The 25,424-nt window shown below is 38.5% G+C and overlaps 1 protein-coding gene and 1 non-coding gene across 3 annotated transcripts in view; one reads left to right on the top strand and one right to left on the bottom strand.

Moving 5' to 3' along the window:
- Btaf1 (B-TFIID TATA-box binding protein associated factor 1) overlaps positions 1-17,308 on the bottom strand; it is a 100,730-nt gene extending 83,422 nt beyond the window's left edge. For both annotated transcript variants that reach the window (XM_063239351.1, XM_063239352.1), the window contains exons 1-2: positions 16,991-17,308; positions 6,018-6,141 (exon numbers count right to left, since the gene is read on the bottom strand). In XM_063239351.1, the coding sequence (XP_063095421.1) occupies positions 6,018-6,141; positions 16,991-17,004 (138 nt within the window). In that variant the 5' untranslated portion in view covers positions 17,005-17,308. The remainder of the gene's footprint in view (positions 1-6,017; positions 6,142-16,990) is intronic.
- On the top strand, positions 589-725 carry LOC111754572 (small nucleolar RNA SNORA2/SNORA34 family). Its single transcript, XR_002789245.1, has one exon. It is a non-coding gene; the product is annotated as a small nucleolar RNA SNORA2/SNORA34 family (small nucleolar RNA).
- Positions 17,309-25,424: the final 8,116 nt, after the last annotated feature.

Genomic DNA, 25,424 nt, shown 5'->3' with positions numbered 1-25,424 from the left:
AAACAATAATAAAGTTGGTTAACTCACTTTTTTTTTTTTTACTTCAACACTTGCTACAAAGCAATAGTAATCAAGACTATGCTACTGGCAAAATGACAGACATACAGATCAGTAAAATAAAATTAAGAATCCAGAAATAACCTCTGTGTCCATGGTCAACTGATTTTTAACAAGAATGCCAGGACAACTCAGAAAGTAAGTATATTCTCTTCAATAAATACCGCTGGGAAATTTGGATGATCACATAAAAATAACCTTACCCATGCAGGGTGGTATGTGCTGGAAATCCCAGCTCTGGATGGCTGGGACAGTATGATGGCAGTGCCAGGCTACACAAAGTCCAGACCAGTATGAACTACTCCAATACCGTATTCTTAACACACACATACACACACACACACACACACACACACACACACACACACAAACACGTCAAATGCCTACCTCATCCTATTCACCAAAATTACCTCAAAAGCTGACCAAAGACCTAAAACTAAGAGTTAAAACTATTCAACTCATAGAACATGGGTAAATCTTCGTGACTTTGAGTCAATGATTTCTTAAACATATCACCAAGAACACAAATGAATGGCCCTGATTCAAGGTCAGCAGCTTCCTGACACTGTTAATTTCAAGCAGGAGCCTAAAGAGATGTCTTTCTATGATTTGTTGGCCATTTCAGAACTTGGGCAGTGAAATGGTCAATTCATTAGAAAGAAACAGCTTGAAGCAACACCATACCATACCCCCCACCCACCCCACCCACCTCCCATGAACAGCTGTGAGCACGGAGCCACCAGCATTTACTGGGACCTGAGCCATGCCAGGACCTGAAGCGCTGAGAAACCAAGCAACCCCTCCCTCCCTGGTGAGGGGCTGTGAGCATGGCAGGCTACTGTGACCCAGGATGGGAGCCACCTGCATTTCCTGGGACCCATGCCATGCTGGGACCTGGAGTGCTGGGAAACCAAGCAACACCCCCAGCCCAGAGGCTGTGAGTGTGGCAGACTACGGCGGCCTAGGACAAGTGCCACTGGTGTTTACTGGGACCTGAGCCATGCTGGGATCTGAAGCACCGTGAAACCAAGCAACCCCTCCCCGCTGCCTGCTTTGTTTTGCTGAACTTCAATATACATGAAAGTATGGACAGCTATTTTGAAGAGAACAGAGACTCTATGACAGCCATTAGTGACTTTCCTATTATCTGGTCTTGAAGACCTAAATCACCTTCCTCATTCTGTTCAGATCAGTTTTATACTATGTTGTTTTGTATGAATTTTCTATATGGAAGACACAGACAACTATTTGGAAGAAAACAAGAGACAGTATGATAGAGAGTGAAAATCTCAGGTCGTCTAGCTTTGAAATTTGTTATCTCTTACATTGCTTTCTTGTGTCCTATTATGTTGTGTTTAACTCTACCCCCTTTAAAATAAAAATAAAAGGACACAAATGATCTTTTACAAAAGAGAGCTATAAATGACTTAATATTAAAAACATCTTTCACAGGACTCCATCAAGATATACAAAAAGACAATCCCAAAAACAGGAAAAAACATATGTATGTCATATATATCTGATAGTAATGTACACCTTAGGACCTCTTACAACATATTGTAAAAAAGGATAAATAACCCAACTAAAAAATAAAGAAACATTCCCTTTCTCTTTCTAGGATTGGGTATTATTATCAAATATCTAGAAGTTTTCTATTTTTGATAAGCATTAATATTATAGTTTTGATCTGTATTTCTTTAATTACAAAAGAGGTTTGGAAGGCCAAAACAGGCTATTGATGTAGCTTAGCAGAAGACAAGCCCAGCACACAGGAGGGTCTAGGTTCCATCTGCAGCACAGCCAAAAAAAATAGCAAACTGGGCATTATTTAAAGTTACATTGTCCACTTACAGATTTTTTTCTATAAACTACCCATTCATAACCATTGTTCACTCCATCATTGAATTCTTTATCTTTTTCTAACTGAACAATTTTATAGAACATTGATTTTATGTCAGTTTGCTATTTTTAATAATTTCTTTTAGAAAATTAGCATTATTTGGCCTGGGGTATAGCTCAATGGTAGTATGTTTACCTACCACACGCTGAGGATGAAACCCATGCATGCATGCACGTGCACTCACACGCACGCATGCACATACACACACACACACACACGGGGGGGGGGGATATCTGATGATCAAAATCTCTGAATAGGCATTTTCCAAAGAATATTTAAGAACAGCTAATCAACACACAAAAAGATGCCTGAGATTGTTACTAGTTATCAGACAAATGCAAATTCAAACCACTTCATACCTACTTCATTGGTTTTGATCAAAAAGTCAGGTAATAAAAAGTGTTGGCAAGGATGTGGAGAAATCTGAGCCCTTCTACACTACTGCTGGGAATCTAAAATGGTGGAATCACTTGGGAAAACAATCTGGCAGTTTCCTATCCAGTTAAAAATAGTGTCCAGGTAGTCTGGCAATTCTACTCACAGGGATATATACCCAAGAAAATAAAAACAGTGCTAGGGTTTGAAAGTATTCACTAAGGGGCTGGGGATTTAGCTCAGTGGCATAAGCACCTGCCTTGAAAGCAGGCAGTTATGATGAGTTTGATCCCCAGTACCGATAAAAAAGGAAAAAGACCAAAAAAAAAAAAAAAAAAGTCTTCACTAAAACTCATGTTGAAATTCAATCTCTATTGCGGCGTATTAAAGTGGTGGAACTACATGAGACCTTTATGAAGTAATTAAGTCATGAGGTCTCTTATGGAATAATGAGTTATATGGAGAGTATGTCTGTTATAAAAGTCAATTTAGCTCTGTCTTTTTATAGGCCTGTCTTGCCATGTGATGCCCTGCAACACCTGGGACTCTGGAGAAAGCAGCAAGAAAGTTTCTACCAAGTGTGGTCACCTAATCTTGAAATTAACTAATCTTGAAATTTCCAAATCTCCAGAACTGTGAGCTAAATAAATTTCTATTCATTAAAAATTATCCAATTTCTGGCATTCACTTATAACAACAGAAAACAGACTAAGTCCCATACCTCCTCACAAAAAAATTGTAATAAATTTTCATAGAAGTATTTTCACAATAGTCAAAAAGTGGAAACAACCCAAATTTCCACCAACTGATGAACAGATAAGATGTGGTACACTGTTTATGTATCAAATATACATACAATGGTATAATGATACAGGCAAAATATAAACACTGTTTAAGTGAAAGAAACCAGTCACGTTATACACTGATTTGTTTTATACAAAATGTTCAGAAAAGGCACATTTACATACATAGTTTAATGGTTGCCTGAACCTGGGTATGGGAGAGTGAATATGTAGACCAGGGTATGCCCTGCATTAAGTTACTTCATGCTGTACAGAAGCACTCAGCTATGTCTTGCCCTGAGCAACTCCATTTTATAAAACTGCAATTTGGTCTATTTTGAGCACAAATGCTGAGGCAGAATGACTTGTTAACTTGTCTAAGAGATAACTACCAGTTACTGAATACACTACATTTATCAAAAAGAACAACCCCTAATTGCACAGCACAATCATAAGACATAAACTGTTAAATCATGCTAATAAAAATTATCACCTGAAAACTTTATCAAATTAAGTTAGGGACATGTGGATATCCACATGACATCTCAATTATGTCAGAGAAAACCAGGCCCATGAGCTTGTTTGCCATCTGGGCCTCCATCAGCCCCAATATGGGCCCTGTCAGGTGACAAGGTTCATTTGCCTGCCCAAAAAACCAAGTCCGAGAAAAGCTCATGAAAATGAAAAATGAACTTACAATTTGACCAAACTGGGGAAGGCAGCTAGTCTGATCCAAAATCCCCACTGCCCAATGCACAGAAGCATGTCAGTTTTTAGAAGGAATTAAACAAAAGCTAAGAAATTTCCATACGTCAGCTCTAGCCAAATGCTGGCCCAGAGGGCGGAAAATATTAAATCACTCTAGATGTCAGGCCTGGGGTGGGGTAGGGTCGAAGGGAGTACTAGTTTGTACTCAACATAAGGAAGCTTGGAGAAGTAGCCTCTCTCTAAAACAAAAACAAAAACAAATCATAATTTTTAAAGGGTTTTTTACCTTTTAAGTTACAAGCTATTATCAAACACACCAAAGAATGATGCATCCTTCTTTCTCATGTAAAAGAAAGAGTATCCAACACTAGAGTATGGAGGTAACATATACGGACCACCTGGTCAATAGGTCCTAAAGTTAACCGGCAATAATTTTTTTTCTGTCCCTTTGGTTCAGTTCAACTCAATCTCCCTGCTGTGCCTGACTGGTTCACTAAACTGCCTGCTGTCCAGTTTAAACCAACTCGGCACTCTCAACAAGACCCATGCCTTAAAGAAGCTCTACCAGGTCTGAAATCTTTATCTTATCTGGCCATCTGAAGTGGCTTTCCACATCTCTTGTGGGCTCTATGCCTCTGCTTTCAGTCTTGTCTCTCTAAATCTTGTTACCTCTTTCTTAGCAGTTCTATAATCTATATATTATCATGTGAACTATGATTTCAGTGTTATAGATATTAATAATTAAAAATGGAATGAAAGCTGGATGTGGTAGTACACACCTGTAATCCTAGCACTTTGAAGGAATGCCACAATTTCAAAGCCAGCCTGGGCTACATAGTGAGTTCAAGACCAGTTTAAATTACATAGCAATATCCTATCTCAAAAAAAAAAAAAAAAAAAAAAACAAGGAACAAAAACCTAGGATTGACTGGTAGACTGCCTCTTGAGTGCTCAATCAGATAACGCTAACAAAACTGATGTAGTGAATAAATTGTTAGTCAATAAGTTCTGACATTGTAGAAAGACACAAATGTGTCAGACAATGTTGACTGCACAGTGCACAACACAAAGTAATAGAAAATGACTGTTAATAGTTATGAGGCTTCTTTTTTATAATGATAAGAGTTTCACATTTGATTGTAGTAATAGCTTTGCACACACAGTAATATACCAAATACCACCTAATTGTACACTTCTGGTAGATAAATTATAATTCAACAAACTTTCCTAAAGCACAAGACCAAAACACATAGGAAAATACTGGAGGTAGAAAAAAGGAGAAAAAAAGGATAAACTGTTTCTTTCTGAACCATCTGAAGGTAATCAATGTACTGCAGTCTCACACAAGGTTTCACTTCAAAGCTAGAAACCTTTTCTCAGTTCTAGACAGACTGCTGCTGTTCTGTTTCTGTTTCAGTCTTTCAGTCCTCCATTTTTTCCTTAGGATAAGAAAAAGAAACGCATATACCTCTCTATCTCCCGCCTCACAAATGACTACAGTACTGCCTGATATGTGTCCTTCTCTACTCTGAGAATGTGCAGCCTGTAGGGATCTAACCAATGCCTACCTTATCCCACTCCAGCCTCCCTGCACCCAAAGCACTCTTGTTTTACACTGCACACCTGGGAATTAAACACATGGTATTTGCCAATACTACCATATAGTTACACTTCAACAAGCCCACAGAATTCAGTAAAAATACAGCCATTGCTTAGGACTGAAAACACCAATCCAACAAAGCAAAAAGCTTCTACTTTCAAGGTGCCAATAAATAAATAATGTAACAGAGTAACTAGCTTTTCATATATTTTAATCATTGCCCATGAGTTCACATTCATTTGAAAACTACCAACTACAATATAATTACTTGCCATTAAGAACAAGTTAGGCTACCAACAAACTAGATTAACAACTTTGTTCATTACCAAATTGGGTCGGATTCAAATTTGTGACAGAGGCAAAGATCCTGCACTGTCAAATCTCTTAAAAGATTAAACTTGATTTCAAAAAATACTATAAATCTTGTGACAAAATAAAAATAGCCAAATTTTAAAGATATTTAGAGAATTAAGATATTTAATTGAATTTGGCAATCACAAGTGGTTACCTAAAATAAGATATTTGTACCTTCTGTTTTCCTATTTATAGATAATTCTCTAAGACTGTTTTGCACTGAGAAAAAAGGAGTTCTTACTTTAGATAACAGATTATTTAATTCATGAGGATGAAGCTTCACCACTTCTCCAAGTTGCTGAGCGGCAGCTTTTCTTGTAACTGGAGTAGTGCCAGTATCCAGTAAGATAAAAAGACGATCAAGCCTAAAATAACAAAAATATAATAGTTAATCTGAAATGTGTATCCTTATAAAGGAAAGGGAATCATTATTTGAGTCAGTAAAATGTACTATGCACCTATAAACAAATATATATGCTAGGAGCGCAAGTAGATACCTAACTCCTGCTCTCAAGCAAGAAACAGAACAGGATCAGAGCAGTAAGAAAAAGAGAGAATATTTTGGGATGGGCTCACTTAAGAAAAGCAGGAAGTACAGCTATAGAAACAGCTGGAGTCCCATGGTGGAGACCTTTAAAAGTATAGAGCAAAGTCTAAAAGTCTTGGATCAAGAAAGTGATAGGACTGGAACTATGCTCCAGAGAAAGATTACTCTGCTGGTGGCAGCATGAAGCCTAAAGTTAAATAGAAGGACTCTTTATAGAGAATTACATGCTCAAAGTACAGACCTGAATATCCTAGCAAGAAGAACAGAAAGAATTTGGCAGAAATTATGCAGAAGCAAAACATACATGCCACAATAATTATGTGGAAGGGTGTTGAAAAAAGAGCTCTGAAATTTTGAATCTTGAACAATGAAGCTGTCAGCCACATACGGTGGAACACACTTGTAATCCCAGAACTTGGGAGGCTGAGCAGAAGGGCAGAAAGTTCAAGCCTAGCCTGGGCAACTCAGTGACTTAGTGAGACCCTATGTCAAAATAAAAAAATTTAAAAGGGCGGGGGGTAGAGCTCAAAAGCATAGGTTCAGTTGCAGTATCCCCATCACCATATACAACAAAGATGATGTCCTTAAAATAAATAGGAAGAAGTAGTGGAGGAAACGTTACAGGAAAATACGACAAGCTAAAGCACACTAGTGAACTAGTAGCAAGGAACGTATAGCTAAGACACCAAAAGGATAGTTGGTATAAAGATTTAAAGTTCAGGGGCTGGGGATTTAGCTCAGCGGCATAAGCACCTGCCTTGCCAGCAGGCGGTCGCGAGTTCGATCCCCAGTACCAATAAAAAAAAAAAAAAATTTAAAGTTCAGGAGAAAGTTGGGACTAGGTGTGGAGGTATGAGTCATTTGTACACAGGTAATCAATATGGTAATAAATGTTCTCTCTGAAATTACAAAATCATATAGCACAATTTCTAGAACTACAGTGAATGTCCCAGTTCAAATCCAGTTTTACTATCAATCATAAACAAGGGTTGGGATAAAATCACAATGTCTTATACCTGGAGTAGAGGCGTGTCATAGTAGAAAACTCACTCTTCATGGGATACAATAAGGTTTTAGGCAAGTCACAAGTAACTGCTATCACCTGTCTACAGAACATGTAGGTCTAGTGCTCCCACCATTCATCAATGGGGGGGGGGAGTCAGTAAAAGTAGATGCTACAGGTAATCAAAGGAAGGAGGCTTCCTATCTGGAATAAATGGGTATGTTGAACAAGATGGAAGATAACAAGGAGCAAGGAGCAAAGCTGTAAGGACTTACTATGTTGACCTGAAGGGAGATCTGGTGAACACATCTTCAAATTTTTTCTAATGAAGAAAAGAAAGCAAGCAATGTCCCAAGGCTAAGCCTAAGCATTAAGCATTCATAAACTACAAGGAGGCTCCTATTACTTCTCGGATTCTCTTTATCTCACAAAGAATTATAAAAGTTATGAAGCAAGGTTCTGAAAGCTTTTCATTACAACAAATAAATCTGTAAGAGAGCAAATGAAAGTTTTTTGTGGCAGAAAGAGGTAAATGGTAGAAACATAGCACCTTTAAAAGTCACTAACAAGCACAAAGTCATTATGAACACTAAGATACATAACTAAAATAGTTCAATTATAGAGCACTGACTAATTTGTGGGAAGCCTTGGATTGGATCCCCACCTCAACAAAAAGAAACAAACAAACAACAAAGAAAACTTAAGATCTTTTCCAGTCAAGAATGCTAAAGAGCAGACATGGTGGCACAGACCCAAAACCCCAGCACTCAAGAGGCTGAAGCAGAAGGACTCCTGCAAGTGAGACCAGCCTGAACTACACAGTGAGACCATGCCCTCCCCTCAAAAAAGTAATACAACAGAGTTTCTAAAGGCATGTAAAAATTAATTTACTTTACACATATGCTGTGCACCAAAAAGATTCATACTTCCAAATCAGATTAAATTGGCTCCTACTAGACTGTATAACAAACTACAACCTAACTTTGCCCAAATACTCATTTTAAATCATCTAGTCTATGGCAGGCAAAATTCTCAAAAATTAAATATTTAAATAAGTTTATTGAAAAGAATTTGTTTAAGGTGAAATGTATGCTGCAGTGGATTCATGTTTGTACACACCATATATATTCTTTAAACACTGGACTGTCTTTATAATGTATACAACTCAAAGAGATGGGAAGATTTTCCTACAGGAAACAATGGTGAAATGGAAAAAGACCTAGCTTAGAATTTAAGAGACCTTTCAAGTTCAAATTTCTTGGGAATTAGTTTGGATACTTTTTGTTTGTTTTATACCAGGGATTGAACTCACAGCCTCAATTATGGTAGGAAGGATTTCACTACTGAGCTATATCCTCACCCTTTTTATTTTCTATTTTGAGATAGGGTCTCACTAATATGCACCTGCTGGCCTAGGACTTGTGATTCTCCTGCCTCAGCCTCCCAAGTAGCTGAAATTAGGGACAAAAAAACACCACATTCAATTTAAACATTACTTTTAAAGAAATAAAATACTATATATACATATATGTGTGTGTTTTGCTCCCTTAGAGAAACATCCTTAATCCTTAATAGCTATACTACATAAAAACAAGTTTTAAAAAATAACAGAAATGGTACTAATGCAATGTTTCGGTAAACAAAAATATCAGCACAGCAGTACTTCAACATTCTGAACATGACAGTCATGCCTCCTTCCAACAGTAAGCTGAAAGAATCCAGGTAGTAGGTAATGTATTCCTTTGATAATTTCCGCCCACCTCACTTCATTTGGAGCCCCACTCTTTCCAAGATCCTGGATTCCTCTCTTAACGTCACACAATCCTGTCCCACAATCCTGTCCCACAGCCACAACTCCTCTTGCCTTTCCTTTCTGCAGAATTCTACTGCCTCACCAGCCAACCGCCAAGAGAAGATCACCTTACTCTCTTCTTTCACCCCAAGCCTGTTTATCCTCACTTCTTCCACTTCAGTTGTAGTTAAATTTGCCTTCCTGGATGGATAGAGGATGGTGACACAAAAATGCTTCTTTTGGAATTCTCATTGCTCTGTCTAGGACAGCAATTTAGACACCACATAAGAGGAAGAACAAAGGAATGAACTGATAAGAAACTGACAAAAGGCAATCTAACCTATTGCCCCAGGGAGGCAGCTATGAGGCAAACAGAGTAAGCATCAGGCCTAGGCCACAGGAGGAAAAGCTGTATAATAAACTGGTAGGGAAAAAGAAAGGGCATGAGACTGAGTCAGTATTACATTGGAGGGCAGACAAGGCCCATGATGAAGAGAAGTCTGAGGAAGCTAGATGTCAGGAGAAAAGGGAAGTAAAAAGGAGGGCTGATTGAGGGAACACAGCTCTGTACTTACCACAATATTTCTTTTGGTTAAAGCTTCTCTTACAGAACAGCTAGCAGGGGAAAAAAAGCCATTCTTCATTCTCTGAAGGACAGACAGATGGAAGACAGAGGTAACTGATGTCAAGTTGAATGGAAGGTACACAGAATGCAAAAGTTTATTTCCAGCACTGAAGATCAAACATAGGGGTGCTCTACCACTGAGCTATACTTCTAGCCCTATCTAGCAATCATTTTATATTTTATTTTGAGACATGCTTTTTTTTTTTTTTTTTTTTTTTTTTTTGAGACAGGGTCTTGCTATGCAGTTCAGGTTGGCTTTGAACTCTCCAGGATCCTCTCGCCTCAGCCTCCCCTGTGCTAGGATTACAGCTGTGTACCCCCCGTGCCCAGCTTGAGACAGGACCTTGCTACACTGTCCAAATAGGACCCAAACTCGTAATCTTCCTGCCGCATCTCCTTCATTGTTGGTAGAATACTTTTATTTTTTAATACTTTAAAAGAAACATAAGGTAAGCTGGTTTTCAATCTCAATTTAAATTCAAAGAAACAATACACATTACATGATTCATGTTTATTTTATCAACTAGAGCAGTTGTTTGAAATCACAGGTAGAAAGTCAGGTATGGTGGTATACACCTGTAATCCCAGCAGTCTGGGAGGCTGAGGTAGGAAGATCCCAAATTGAAACTCCATCTAAGGCTACTCAGCAACTTAGTAAAATCCTGTCTTAAAATAAAAGCTGGAGATGTATAACTCAGAGCAAAAGCCCTGAGCTCAACCTTCCCAGCACCAAATTAAAAAAAAAAAAAGACTGTCTATAAAAAGAATATACAATATGGAAGCTTGCAGTCTAACCCTTTTCCTCTACGGATGTTGCAATGGATGATTCACAGTAGTAAAATTATAAAAATAAACAAAAAACCTTACATATTTTAAACCACGAATCATGTCCCAGATTACATTACAGTTTAAAAAAAAAAAAAAACAAAGACAACATCCTGCATTTCTATTCTATCTCATTTGGGGATACAAACACATACAAAAAGTCATCTATTCTCACAATTAAATCTTTAAAGTTTTGAGAAAGGTCAGATCAACTGACAGAATACCTCCCAAGGATAGCTCTGTGAGATATTCTAGAAGACATTAAGAATAGGAAGATGTGAAACCACACCAAAGTCAGGTGCAAGGTCAGGTACACCCCTCACCCAAAAACATAAATTCCAAGATAATGAACACCTTTTGTTCTGTGGTATGCCTCTCATTCTAGAACACAGCATTGTGTAAATACTTAATAAATAATGCTGAAAAACTATAACCAACCTATGCTGCTTCCTTCAGGACAACTGTTTTTCTTATCCTTCATCTCTGATTCAACAGTCTAAAGCCTATTGTATACCTGTATCTTACAGATTAAAAAATACTAATCTAGCCAGACATGCTGGAACATCCCTATAACCCTAACACGCTGGGAGACTGAGACAGACAAAAAAAAAAAAAGTTCAAATTCATCATGAACAATTAAACAAGGCTCTGTCTCAAAATAAAAAAGAAGGGCTGGGATACACCTCTGTGCAAAAACCCTAGGTTTTATCCCTAGAACCAGAAAAAAAAATTTTTAAATTTAAAAAGTAGACTCTTTAGCAGAAAGATCTCATTTTAACTCTGTACTAGATGATACATTTTAAAAAGTTAATATGGTGAACTGTGTCGTGTATTACTACAATTAAAATAAGCCACATATTGCTAATACACTCAGAAGGCTGGCAAAGGAGGATCCTAAGCTTAAAGCAGCCTGGGCAACTTTAGCAAGACTCTAACCAAAAGCAAACATAGACACTTGACAAAAACAAGGCTGGAGTATAGCTCTGCTGTTGAGTGCTTACCTATTACACATAAGGCTTAAGTTTGATCCCAGCACTGCAAAATAAACTTCATACAAGTACTTTGAGAAATCAAAGAAACGGAGAGGAATTTACCATACAGTATGAAGCAGAAAAGCTTCTGTAATGCCTCCTCTACTTTCCTAGGTTTATCTCTAAAAAATTTTAAAGAATGACTATTTGATAAGTTTTAATTTACAATTCATAGTACCTTGTGTCAACCTTAAAATGGACCAAAATTAGCAGTAAAGGAGTAAAAGGTCTAGCACCCACTTGTGTTGTCCCATAGATTAAGAGAGTTTTTTCCTATATGAGCATCTCTTATCCTTAGGAAAACTCTACTGACTTCCCTCACATCAAAAAAAAAAAAAAAAAGAAAAAGAAAAAAAAGAAAGTCCTGTTGCTGGGCAAATGGCCTAATCTGTAATCCAGCACTCAAGAGGCTGAAGCAAAAAGATCACTGCAAATTGAGGCTACCTTGATTTAAACAGCAAGGCCCTTCAAAGACTAGAAGGGAGTGAGGAAGGGGGAAGGAAGGAGGAGAGCCACACAGAAACTGACTTCCTTTTATTCAGAACATTCCTGTTGAAACAATGTTTCTCTGAAGGATCAGCAGGGCAGAGGGAGAATTAAAAAAACCCAGCAAAATTCTACTCATAGGTAGCAATTTGTTTCTTCAATAAGAGGGTGTGTCCTAGTTTTTTCCCTGAATTCTTTCTGAACTGTAACATTTTCAAATGCAGAGCTAGATGTCAGTTAAATCATAAGATCTAGGAGTTTTAGACATGATCTTTAGAGCACAGACCAAAAGGGGAAAAACAATCCTAAATTACATTTTTGAAATTTTCTCTGTATCAAGAAAAGACTATTGAATAAAAAACAATTCTACAAGTCAACTGAATCAACTGTGGTGTACACAAAGATATCAAAAACAAGTTATAAAAAATTTGTATTAAGCTTTGAAATCCAACTACAGATTCATCATCAAGAATTGAATTGTAACAGTCCCTCTACCTGTGCCTTACTGTTGGTTGTCTAATCCTGATTAAATAAAAGAAGATACTAGGAGAAAGCCTTACAAGGCAAAACAAGATGTTCAAAGACTTAACAATTAGGAGCTAGGGCATAAGCCTGCCTTGCAAGCTGGCAGTCATGAGTTCGATCCCCGGTACCGATAAAAAGGAAAAAGACTTAACAATTATGACTTAAATTGTCTGCAAGCAACACTGAATGCCCAAACAACACTAATTCAGTGGGGTTGTTCTGTTTTGCTGGGTAAATCTGGTTTTGTGGGAGAAAGTAATATAATTAATGAGTGAAACAAGTGATCTTCCAGTGATGCTTCACTGTATTTTATAGAAAATTTCAAATGCTATGACTGTATTTGCAATTTTAGAGGGTCACAAAATTATTTCTGCAAGATTTATCTTACTTGCAGATAAGCAAGGTCTAAGTATTTTTTATCAAAATATAGGATTATACTATCTAGTTTACAAAAAGGCCATGCCTATCACAGAATTTACTACATTCTAAACTTCAAAAATTATTGACTTTTTTCTTAATAGTATTGGGAATTGAAACCAAAGTCTTATGCATGCTAAGCAAGCACTCTACCAGCTTTACTCAGCTTTATGTTATTATTTTATTTTTGAAACAGACTCTAAATCGCCCAGGCTAATCTTGAATTTGTAGTTCCCCTGCCTCAGGCTTCTAATTAGCTGGATTACAGGTGGGTACCATTGTGCCTCGCTCTGTTGTTTTTTTTTTAAAAATTGTAATTCTGGCCAATATTGAAAGCTACAATAAATGTTTGTCTTTATGAGGAAAAACTAATTAAATTCAGAAGCCCTTATTGAAAAATATTGGAAATATTGTACTAGGCAAAAGTGGTAAAATCACAAAAGGTATTAGAAAAACAATGAAAGTCATTCATTTTTTATTCAAATTGGTGATGTTGCTCAGTGGCAGAGGGCCTTCCTAGTACTGAGGAGGATATGGGTTCAATCTCTCAGCAGAAGAAAAATACATAGATTACAAAGTATAAACCAGCACAATATTGGACTGTAGCCCCAGCTACAGGAGGCTGAACCAGGAAACTCTAACCAGACTTGACAGGAGTTAAACCAACCTAAGCAACATTGTGGAGACCTTGCCTCAAAAGTAAAGGGGGAAAGTAGATACTGAGTTATCTCCTGGAGCCAGGCACTCTACTGTGGACAGAAAGATCATAATGCATTGAGTTCTCTCACAACTTAATTCAGCAAGGGAGAGAACAATCAATCAATTACAAAGTGTGATAAATATTATGACGAAGGGGCTGGGGATTTAGCTCAGCGGCATAAGCACCTGCCTTGCAAGCAGGCAGTCGTGGGTTCGATCCCTGGTACCGATAAAAGGGAAAAAGAAAAAAATAAAAAATAAAAAATATTATGACTAACAGAACATATATTGTTGCAAATAGCATGGATGTAGAACTGAGAAGGCTTCCAAAACAAAATGACCTACAAACTAATCAAAAAACTAAGGTTGAAATTAGTCAGATATGAATTGAGATTTTCACAGATAAAGAGTGGAAGGTAAGAGCATAGATTCTGGGAAAGACAAGAGAAGGTGAAGGACGGGAAGTACAAAGAAGCTGACATAAGATGAAACAGGAACCAGTTGACAAAGGATCAAATAAAATGTTTGCAAATTTCAACTAAGGCAACAAAAAACGAAGGGTTTTAAGCTGAAAAACAGTCACATTAAAATCTTCGTATTAGCAAAAATATGGCTGAAGTGAAGATCAAAGTGGAGGGATATATCACAGGTAACAGGCAAATGAGGACGCTATTGTTATAGACACCCTGGACTAAAGGATGATAAAAAAAGGACGACTGTGGTAATTGGTACTATAGGAGGACTGGAGAATAAGGATTAGAAAAGTAGAACAGAAGAACGGGATTTGGTAGCTGACTGCATGGGAGATGAAAAAGCAAAATGGAAGACTACCCCTGGATCTGACTGACTGATTTTTGCGACAGGGTCTCACCGTGTACCCCAAACTTAAACTCCAGGTGGTTCTCCTGCCTACCAGAGTCTAGAATTATAGGCATGTACCACTGAGCTCAGCACCTGTGGATTTCTTCACCTGGCAAATGAAGGAATGATGGTACCAATTTAGCACTTCCTTTCTGTTAGAAATGCTTATGAGGCCCTAAAAGTATTACACAGTTTTTTCTTCAGTTACATACAAAAAATTTAGATTTGATTCTGCCAAATGATTTTTATCTCCTGAACTATCTTCTATTTTATACAAAATAATATTAAAGAGCCAGGTGTGGTGGTGCATGTCTGTAATCCTAGCACTTAGGAGGCTGAAGCAGGAAGATCCTCAGGCGTTTGAAGCCAGTTTGGGACACAGAGTCCAAGGCCAGCCTGAACTACACAGTGAGATCACATCTCAAAAAACAAAACAAAACAATATATATATATATATAGATAGAGAGAGAGAGCGAGGAGACAGAGAGAGAGAAAGATACATATATAAAATTTTAAAATTATTTCCAGAAGCGTATACCAACAGGAGAGAAAGGAAGATTAGCATAGATATATGCTTGGTGCATGCAGGTCAGTTTGAAGCTAAAGTTTGCTATGCAATTAATCCACAGATTTAAGAACAAACAACCTGGCAATACCCACAAACACAGAAGATATCTCAAAACATATCCCTTGAGTTTGTATTACAAACCAAGCACAAAAGTAGCCTTTATAAAAATTGTAAGTTATTTAAAAGCAGAATTTTAGCAAAATAAATAATAAAAAAAGAACTACAGAAAAAAGAAAACTGCTTTTGGAAGCCCAACAGACAGAACAAAAAGCAGAAGCCTCGAAACTCACTCATTCATTAAGAAATATCAGGTGTCCTACACTTTATGTAAATAGATTAGTGTTATGCAGACAAGGCTCTTTTTAAATTATTAACTTTATATTGCTATATCCAATACTGTGAAAATATAATCTGCTCTAAGGAAAAACTTATTCCTTTAAACATTTTAACACCTGATAAATCTCATTAAATTTATCTATCAGTATATTTATAATGTATGTAATTTGTAGCTATGAGTAAATTAGATATAATTTTGAGGTTTGATTTTCATAATCCTCTATGTATTTAATTTCTGAACTTGCAGAAATTTAAGAAACCGTTTACATTCAAGCAGGTTTTAGTTTTGTATAGCACAAAAAACTTCCAAACATTGAATGGATTAATTTATGAAATAAAAGTCAGATTTCCCATACTATGGGTATCTAGCAACTCCTATCACCCAACTCCCATAGACTTCTCCCACACACTATTTCAATTGTTTAGGGAGTCTGTGAGGGATGAGTTATTCTTTCTCTTATAAGACACATAAAAATTTAGCACATAACATGCTCAAAGCACGTGTTCAATTAATTATGAAAAAATGAATTGACAACTTCATTTTCTATTTTTCCTTCAGTCTATGTGGTAGAACCCAATTTTCAAACAGTTGTCTCATCAAAGAACTTGGTGAGGATCTGGAGCTATATATACCGCACCTGCCTGACAAGGGCATAGCCGAGTTCTTTTCCAGTACCAAAATACAGCCAACTTGGTGAATCCTTCTGATTGCTATAACGGTGGGATTTACACCCTATTTACATTCATATAGGTCTACTAAAATCAAACTTCTCAAAAAAGTGTTTTATTCTATCATCAGAGAAGACAGTTTTTCTCCTACAGTTATACAAATAAATGTCTTTGAAGTCTTTGTGTAACTTTAGACTTTTCCCACGCTGGGGCAATATCTCAAAATAATTTAAGATTTGTGATACCGCTTGAAAGCTGGTGCTAATACAATAATTTAAGATCACAATCCTGTCAATGGAATGCTCGCCACTTAACAAAATGAAGAATTCAACTTAATATAAGAAAAAAATACCACAGGAAAGAACACGTTCTTAATCCCGCAAATAAAACATTTTGGCATAATTAGATGTTCTCTCAGATAACAGTCATTCCAATCTCTCGTCTTTTTGACAGTTACTACTAACTTTTGCCATGAAATGGAGGTTAAGGATCGGACTTTTAGACTACTAAGAAAGGTAAGAGACTTTACTCTCCTAGAACTGAAAGAGGGAAGAGGAACCAAAGAAGAGAAACGCGGTAACGAAAGAGTAAAAACAGCTTCAACGTGCCAAGGGAGCTAGTTAACTTGTGTGGGAGGAATCATGAACCGACTCACGCTAAATAACCCGAGCCCAAATCCCTGACTGAGAGGCGAACTCCGAAGTCTAGGGAGTAGTTGGCGCAGAGTCCACTGACAATGAGAAGCGCTGCTCTCTAGAATCGGGACGCTGAGTGAAGTCCGTGCCTCGCTCAGCGTCCTTACCCACGCGTTCGTCAGGAGCAAGACCCACCTGGAGACGGCCATGGCCGGGCGCCGACGGTTCGCAGCTCCCACGAGTTACGCGCCGCGCCGCTGAGGCGCTAGTTTCCAGAGAGCAGAGCGGCGCAGGCCCAGGCCGCGGAGCAGAGGAAAGGGGCCGGCGAGGTGCGGGGCGTCCGGGCGCGGGCCCTCAGGCATCTGTCCCGCCACCTACCCAAATTCGTTCCCGCCACGGCCTGGGACCTAAGGTCTGAGACTGCGTCGGAGGCAACACTCCTCCGACCCGCACGGCTTCAAACCGGGTGCCCCCAGCCCCGCTCTTTGCTGACGCAGGCGTCGGCACGTCGGGCTGAGCGTCAGCGCGCCGGAAGTGACGTAAGATCGCCGCGAGGAGCTGTGCTCTGAGCGTGAACCAAAAGAGATTGAGCTTCTTGGCATTGGAGTTCTGCGCCTGAAAAAAAAACTATAAAAGCTGTTTCTACTGACTTGGACGAGACCTCTAGTCTTAAAACTAGGAAGGGTAAAAAAAATGAACGTTCCTGGATTTTAAGAGAAGAAAAAAGACGATGTAGCCAAATTTCCGGAACTTATAACGCTGTGATCCAGGTGTATATTCCAGTAGGCGGAGTGAAATAAAAAAAAAATCAGCGATGCACTGAAGAAATGATCAAATATTAGCCATTATTTGCCAGAAGTTCTAGATACATGAAGAGACAGTCTTCTGCCCACGATTTTCCCAACACCTCCCCCTCCCCATATGGAAGATTGAAGCCAGGGCCCTACAGTGCAATACCTCTACCCCATCCTGTGTTTAATTTTGAGACAGGCTCACTAAGTTACCTAGACCTCAAATTTTCAGTCCTACCTGGGGCTTCCTAGTTCGTAGAATTGTTGATGGACGCTGTCACTTAGCCAAGTTTTATTTCCTAATCATTTTTTGGTTTTGTTAATACCATCATTTTTACAAGACTTTTAGTCTTAGGGGCTGGGGGTTTAGCTCAGCGGCATAAGCACCTGCCTTGCAAGCAGGCGGTCGTGAGTTCGATCCCCGATACCCATAAAAAATGAAAAAGACAAAAAAAAAAAAAAAGACTTTTAGTCTTTTTTTGAAACTTTTTCTTACCCAGCTACTTAAATTCACTAATTTTTAAACATTAGGCTTTTAGCTGGGTATTTAGCTCAGTGGCATAAGCGCCTTCCTAGCAAGCGCGAGGTCGTGAGTTTGACCCCCTGCACAAAAACAAAAACAAAAAGGCTTTTAAATATTCTTCTGCTGCATAGTGCAGGCCCTGATCACTTTATTTTTATGCTAGCAATTGGAGAACTATTTCTCCCATTGCTTTAGTCAAGCCTCTTTTATAAACTACTAGCACATTAATCTTCAAAAAGCACTTATTGGGGCTAGGGAAATATCTCAGGGGCATAGCGCTTGCCTGGCAAGCAAGCGCAAGATTGTGAGTTTGAGCTCCAGTGCCCCCGGATCTCTCCACGCCCCAAAAGCACCTACTATGTTGCTCCTCTACTTACAAAACATGCCCAGTGGAGCAGGCATGTTTAATACCAGCACGAGAGAGGCTGAGGCAAGAGACTTATTGTGAGTTTGAGACCATCTTAGGCTACATAGTGATTTCAAGACCAGGCGAACATAGGGAGACCCTGTCTCAAAAAAATGAAACAAACAAAAAAATACTGACTGACTTCTCTCTACCAAGACACCCATGAGTAAAATGATGCTGATAAGAAGACTATAAAATACTGTGGGAAATTCCTCTTTAGTATAATGGTGAAAAAAAATACTGTGGGAAAAAATGAGGTTACAAATCTAGAAGAGATTATAAGAATTTTGTAAGCCAAACAATAGAAACTAATAGGTGTCTGATACATGTCGGACACGACCCCATGCAATGCATAGACCAACACTATAAAGTGAGCCTTAACCTTCACTTTATATTTGTGGAAACTAAATGCTGAAAGCTTAAGTGATTTTTCCAAGAACCAAGCTAGTAATACTGCCAATTGTTCATCCACACTTTTTGGCATTTGTTTGTACTGTATTTGTTTGGCATCTCTGTCAGATACTACTGGATTCTTTATACCAGTGGTAGTGAAACCATGGCACATATGCTGCAGGAGACTGTTTGAAAAAGGTTCACCATCACTGGTTTATAACATTAGACAAAATCTGATGGAGCTGATGTATCTTCACATTTTCAGATTGACTCCTCATCTGCTTTTTCAATTTATCTCCCACCATTCATTAGTAAGCAGGTACTATTTACTGATCACGAATAATCTTAATTTATTTAACTAAAGTAAGTATCTTTGTGAGTAACTTGATCTTCAAAAGAAACCAAAACAGATAAGGTGTCCACTCTACTGGAATTTACATTTTAATGGAAGGAAAAATAGATTAAACAGAAAAACACAAAATATGTATGTGCCAAGCAAAACAATGCTGGAATAGGAGAGTAACAGACACCATGATCATACACAACTGTAATCCAAATCCTTGGGAGGTTGAGGCAGGAGGATTGAAAGATTGTTGTCCAAGGTCAGTTTGGACATAGAGAGATCCTGTCTCAAAAAAGTTCCAAGCAAGATGACAGCAGGATGTGATGACATACAACTGTAATCCCAGCACTCAGGAGACTGAGATAGGAGAACTGTGATTTCAAAGCCAGCCTAAACTACATAGCAAGACCCTATCTCAAAAGCAAAGCAAAACAAAACAAAACAAAAGAATTGTGGTCCACACAAAAGCCATTATTTGCCAGAAGTTCTAGACAGAAGCTGCATAACAATAGTACTTGCATAATGAAAAATTTGAGCACCAAAGTTCAGAATACATTTATTTCACTTAAGTGCATTAAGTACTTCTGTTACAATATAGTAAATTGAATTTGAGGATTCATATTAGACACATGTCAGTTATCAAATGCTCACATTGTTCTTGCACTGTCTGTACTCTGGTCTTTGGCAATAAGTCTCTAATACAGCTGTGTATATAAGCATTTATCTCATGTATAAAGATGGCCAGGTAGGTATTTATAGTTAAATATAATTTATGTTATCATTATGTTATCATTTAAGTATCATTCTTTTATAATTCAGTACATCCATTGTGAGTTGCAACAGATGAAGTAAATTCATCCATCTGGCTGAATTTAACTGGGCTTATTTTGGAGGTAGGGATTATACTACAAGCATCCTGAAAAAAATCATGCTAGGGGCTATTTTTTGGTTAGGTCTTATTTTGGGGAAATGCAGTAGGTGTGTGGGATGAGGGGAGCATTCCAGGTAAGGGAGGCACCTAGTACAGAGGCCTAAAAGAGAGATGAGATGGGAGAAATAGGAGAAGCCCTTAATAAGGAATTTGGATTTTACACTAACTACAGTAGAAAGGAGGATTTTAAACAAAAGTAAAAATGATCCAATTTATATTTTTAAAAGAGTAAAATTCTAAAAATCTTACTCTTTAATATCAAACAAGTCGATAGTCTAAGTGGCATCTTGAAGAGAGGCAAGGGACAGTATTGCAGATTTGTAAGGATACACTTATAAACAGATATATCAATGTTGACATGGCTTATTTTCAAATCCCTTCTGGTAGTCACATTTAATAGCTATGTGTATATAGGAGTTAACACAACCTTACTAAAACTTAGGGCTTTCTCTTTTTTTTAGACAGGATCTTGTCATGCAATTCAGGCTGTCCTCAAACTCACTATATAGCCCAGGTTGGTCTCAAACTCACTACAATCCTCCTGCCTCAGCCTCCTGAGTGCTGGGATTATAGGCATGTGTCACCACACCTGGCCCTTCAGGTCTTTCATCTGGGAAAAATAATAGTACTCATAGGGTTGTGGTGAGGATTAAATTAGATAATGCCTATAAAACATTTAACTAAATGACTGCCACAATAACCACTTAAACATATTGTTAGCTACTTTGATTTTGTGTATGTGTTGCACTGGGATTGAATTTAGGGTCTTGTTCATGCTAGATAGAGCACCACTGAGCTATACCACCAACCCAGATTATTCTGTTTATTTTGTTAACAACATGTTCTTGAGCATTGAGTCTATTCTTTTATCTGTAAAATAAAAAGTGATTTTTTTCTTCTCCCACACTGGATTCCTGGATACTCCCTTTGTGAAACTGGGGTGCAGGTAGGTATAGAAAGAAAGAATATTTCGTCTCTGCTAGGCACTGGATGCACAACTCCGCGTCAAGGCATCGAGTGGAGTAGTTGTGCTTTTTGTCTCATATGTCATCTGAAAAGGTCTGGATTAGAATAGCTACTTTTGAGCCTGATCCTGGCACCAAGTTCCTGGATTCCAGTGTATAGTGGCGAAACCCTCTCATTTGTCCCTTTGATACATGCCCTGTTGACCCTGGTAGTCAACCAGACTGAAGAATTGGCTCTCATGCTTAGTGATTGTAAACAAGGCGTTTTGGGGGAAAGCTGAAATCACGCCTTTGCTTCAGGACCTCTGGGTCACATCTGGATTAGATACAGTGGGAATTCTAAAAAGCCTCCTAAATCTAGGCCTTTTCTGAAGTAGAATTTAAACCATTTGTTTACCACTCAGGGTGATTTTTGTAAGGATGCTTTGTGAACAACAAAGGGTTGTGCACAGATGTGAAAAATTCCTATATGAGGATGACTGTATTGTTTTGGGACCAGAAAGACCAAAGGATAAAAGCTGTCCTTCATGTTAACCCACACCATGCAGCAGGCACTGTGCCATGCAATTGATGAATCTTGACAGATGAGGACACTGAGGCTCCAAGATCACACGCAGAGGAGATAAAGCTGGGTCCTGGTCTGCAGCTCCAGTCTTCCAAACCAAGCCCTGTGAGGTTGTTAGACCTGCTTTCCTCATGAGTCCTGGAGAAGGGGACTGGCAAAGGACAATTATAGGTTTTTAAGGCCTTGCCCTCACAAATTCCCGATGATGAATGTTTTCACAACATGTACCTAAAATGTACCAATAAAATATAAAGGGAAAAAAGAACTTGCCATGTAAAACATCATTCAAAAAGGTTTTTTAAAAATTGTTGAGACAGGGTCTCACTGCATATGCCAGGCTGGCCTTGAACTAATGGTGATCTTCCTGTCTCCGCCTTCCCAGTGCTGGGATTACATGAGTGCACCATGACTGGCTTTTAAAAATTTTTTATACTAAGGCGTGCTTTCTCTTCTTTGAAAATTGCAATCTATATAAGTCCCCTCTAGAAAAAAACAATGGGATCACTGAGGTATAAGGTGGCTGTAGAGTCACCTGGGCCCCCAGGCATCCCCGGAGGACTGCTGGACGCTCACTTATCCAGTAGTTTGGTGCTTACTGTGAAAAACAGGGAGGTGCCATGATGGTTAAAGCTCTAACCTTGGGCTTGAAGAAGCCAAGGTAAGATTGTGGCAGATTTCCTGCTGAGTTGGAACTTGGGTGTAGAGCTACAGGATTCCAGGCCTGCTATGTGCATTTGGCATTGGTTTCTTTATCCATTTTATCACCTACCTTATTCTTCTGGCCAGTTTGCATTATTTGCCACTCCTCATAGAAGCTCTTCATCACCTCAACCAAGGGCATTCATACAGAGCCAAATCATTTTTTATCGATCTTGCTAAGTCACTGAATTGATCAATATGATCATCTTGCCTCAGTATTCCAGAGTGCTGGGATTATAGGTATGCACTCATATGCCTGGCAGGAAAGGGTTTCTTAATGCATAAAAATATTTACCATTAAGGGAAAAAGTAGGTAAACTCAAATGTATTAAACTTCAGAACTTGCATATTGCAAAAGGAAAACAGTTAAGGGAAAGGAAGAAAGCTGTAACTTTCCAAGCATCTCCTTTAAAAAAAGAGAAAGTCAGGTATGGTGGTACATGCCTGTAATCCTAGACCCCAGGAAGCTGAGAATTTCTAGACTCTTTACTATGGTATGACTATAGATTTATTTTTGATCATGGCTAATTGGAATTCTACATGCCTCACTTATATGTATATTAAATTCTTTTTCCCTCCATGGAAGTTTTCTGCCTTGATGTGTATGGACAGTTACTTTTATATCATTTGTGCTATCTCCTGCTTTTTCATTGGCTCCAATCAATCGTATGTTCTTCTTTGCATCATCTGGCAGCTGCAGGATTTCATGGTCCCTTATTATTTTTAAATTTTTTTTCTTTTCATGATTACTAACCTTCTACATCTGAGATTCTGAAGAGATGTGAAGCTGAGATTTGAATGAGCTTCACATTGGCTCATTCTGCTGCAGATACTTTCAATGGAATGTCTATTCTCCTGGATATATGCTTGAATCTGTTTTGTTCTGTTTTTGTTTTCTTTTTGTACTGGGGATTGAACTCATGACCTTATGCTTACAAGGTAAGTGGTTAAATCACGGAGCTAAATCACTGGCTTGAATATGTTTTATAGATCGCATTTCTTTCCTATGTTGTACATGCAACATTTTCTTAAGATCCTCTATGTTTTTTTTAATCGGTATCTACTCTAGAGTCATGAGTTCTCAAGCATGGTTTTCAAGGTGCTCATCATCTCCGTAGTTATCTGAGAAATTATTTCTGATTTGAGTTTTTCTAGAGCCTCATTCATTTGTTTTGTTGTTACCACTTTAGGGAGGCCAGGCGAGTGGCTTACACATTGTTCTGTCTCATCCCCCACTGAGTTTGCCTTTGGTGAACTGCATGCCTGAGGTTACATCTTTTTTTAAATTTTTTTTATTATTATGAAGGTAGTAAAATACAACAGAACAAGATGGAACAAAGCCAATTTAGACAGGGTAGTGAAATTGGTACAGAACTTCACAGCAGGTTACCAGGATAACAGTAATAAGTACCACGGTATATCTTGTTATCTTCACAATAGTTGTTCTTTCAATCAGGTATAGAAAAATAAAACAAAAATACAGAACATTATAGAATTTATTTAAACAGAATATTGAATAGGGCAATACCATTAATCAGAATAAAGCAAAACAGAGGCAAAAATATTTGCCTTCAAAGAGATAGTAAAAGGAAATCCCCCATATTTGCTATATTGCATATGGTCAACCTCCCAAGAGATGCTCAGATCTCTGGCTCCCATTTGCTAATGGGGGTGGGGGGAGGTGGGATGTTTGATTCTCAGCCTGTGCGCTGGTAGGCTCACTACCGCTTAGCAGGGAGGCGAGCTGGTTGCTTGGTTTCCCAGCGCCCTAAATTCCAGCATGGCACGGATCTCAGGAGATGCTGGTGGTTCTCGCCTAGGGTGGCCACAGCCTGAGGTTGCATCTTGTTTAAGTGTCTTTTCATTTTCTTTCTTTGTTTTTTAGTTGTTTAACTCCTAGGTTGATGCTTATAAATTGCCAATATGAGTTGCTTCATTGCTGGTATTCAGAGCCCTCAGGAAATGACAACTTCTCAGAGGTGTCTTCCAGGTATTGCTCTTTTTTGGGTTTTAAATCTGTTGCAAGATCCTGCTTCTTAAAAGAGAGAGAGGGAGGAATGGGGAGGGGAAAGGGAGGGGGAGGGACATCTTACCTTTGGGGGAAGGAGATCTTACCTTTTTACCTCTTTAATGTATTGGGGATGAGAAGTTGCTATCTGCTAGACCCAGCCCCTTGTTCTTTGGCACTGTGCCACAGTATTTTCTATGGACCTTCTCAGTCTTGGAATACCAGGACTCATCCCCAACCAGTGCAGTCTTTCACGTCCACTGATCCCTTCCACTGCTGCATTTCTCCATGGTGGCCTCTGGTGTTGCCAGCTGTCACCATGTGTCTGCAAGTTTGTGCCCAGGAGACTGAGAGAGTATGCCAATTTGAGCCAAGCCTGGGCAATTTAGAGACTTTAGAAAGATCCAGCCTCAAAATAAAATTAGAAAAAGGTCTGGGTATATATGTAGCTCAGTACAAAGGCCCTGGGTTTACTCATAGTACTGAAAAGAAATTTTTAAAAAAGGAGTTTCCCAGAAGCGGACACAGCAAGCTTTCTAACTGGGTCACATCTATAACTAAATAAACCATTAGCAATGGTGATGGAATTAACTACCCAGGAGGGGCTGGAGATGCGGCTTAGTGGTAGAGGCCTTACCTAGTATCATGTGCATTATGACTGCAAAGGATCTAGGAAGATAGAATGATACTTTCACTGGCTTCATACTTCTCATATAATCTAACAGATTTAGGATTGGGTGTGGTGGTACACATCTATAATTCCAACACTCCAATTGAGGCAAGAGGATCATTTTTACCAGAAAAGTTATCAGCTCTAAAGGTGTATTGACTTGTTATACAAAATGCTAAATACAAAAATATGTCATGCTACATGCTAAAGACAAAAATAAATTTTAGCTGGGAATGGTAGTGCACAATTGTAATTCTAGCTCTGGAGAGGCTGAGGAAGGAGGATTGCAAATTTGAGGCCAGCGTGGGCTATATAGTCAGAGCCTGTCTCAAAAA

This window comes from Cavia porcellus, unplaced genomic scaffold (assembly GCF_034190915.1).
Source record: "Cavia porcellus strain 051 isolate PalLab524CR breed Dunkin Hartley unplaced genomic scaffold, mCavPor4.1 scaffold_28, whole genome shotgun sequence".
NCBI lineage: Eukaryota > Metazoa > Chordata > Mammalia > Rodentia > Caviidae > Cavia > Cavia porcellus.
This window is presented reverse-complemented; position numbering and strand designations above follow the sequence as displayed.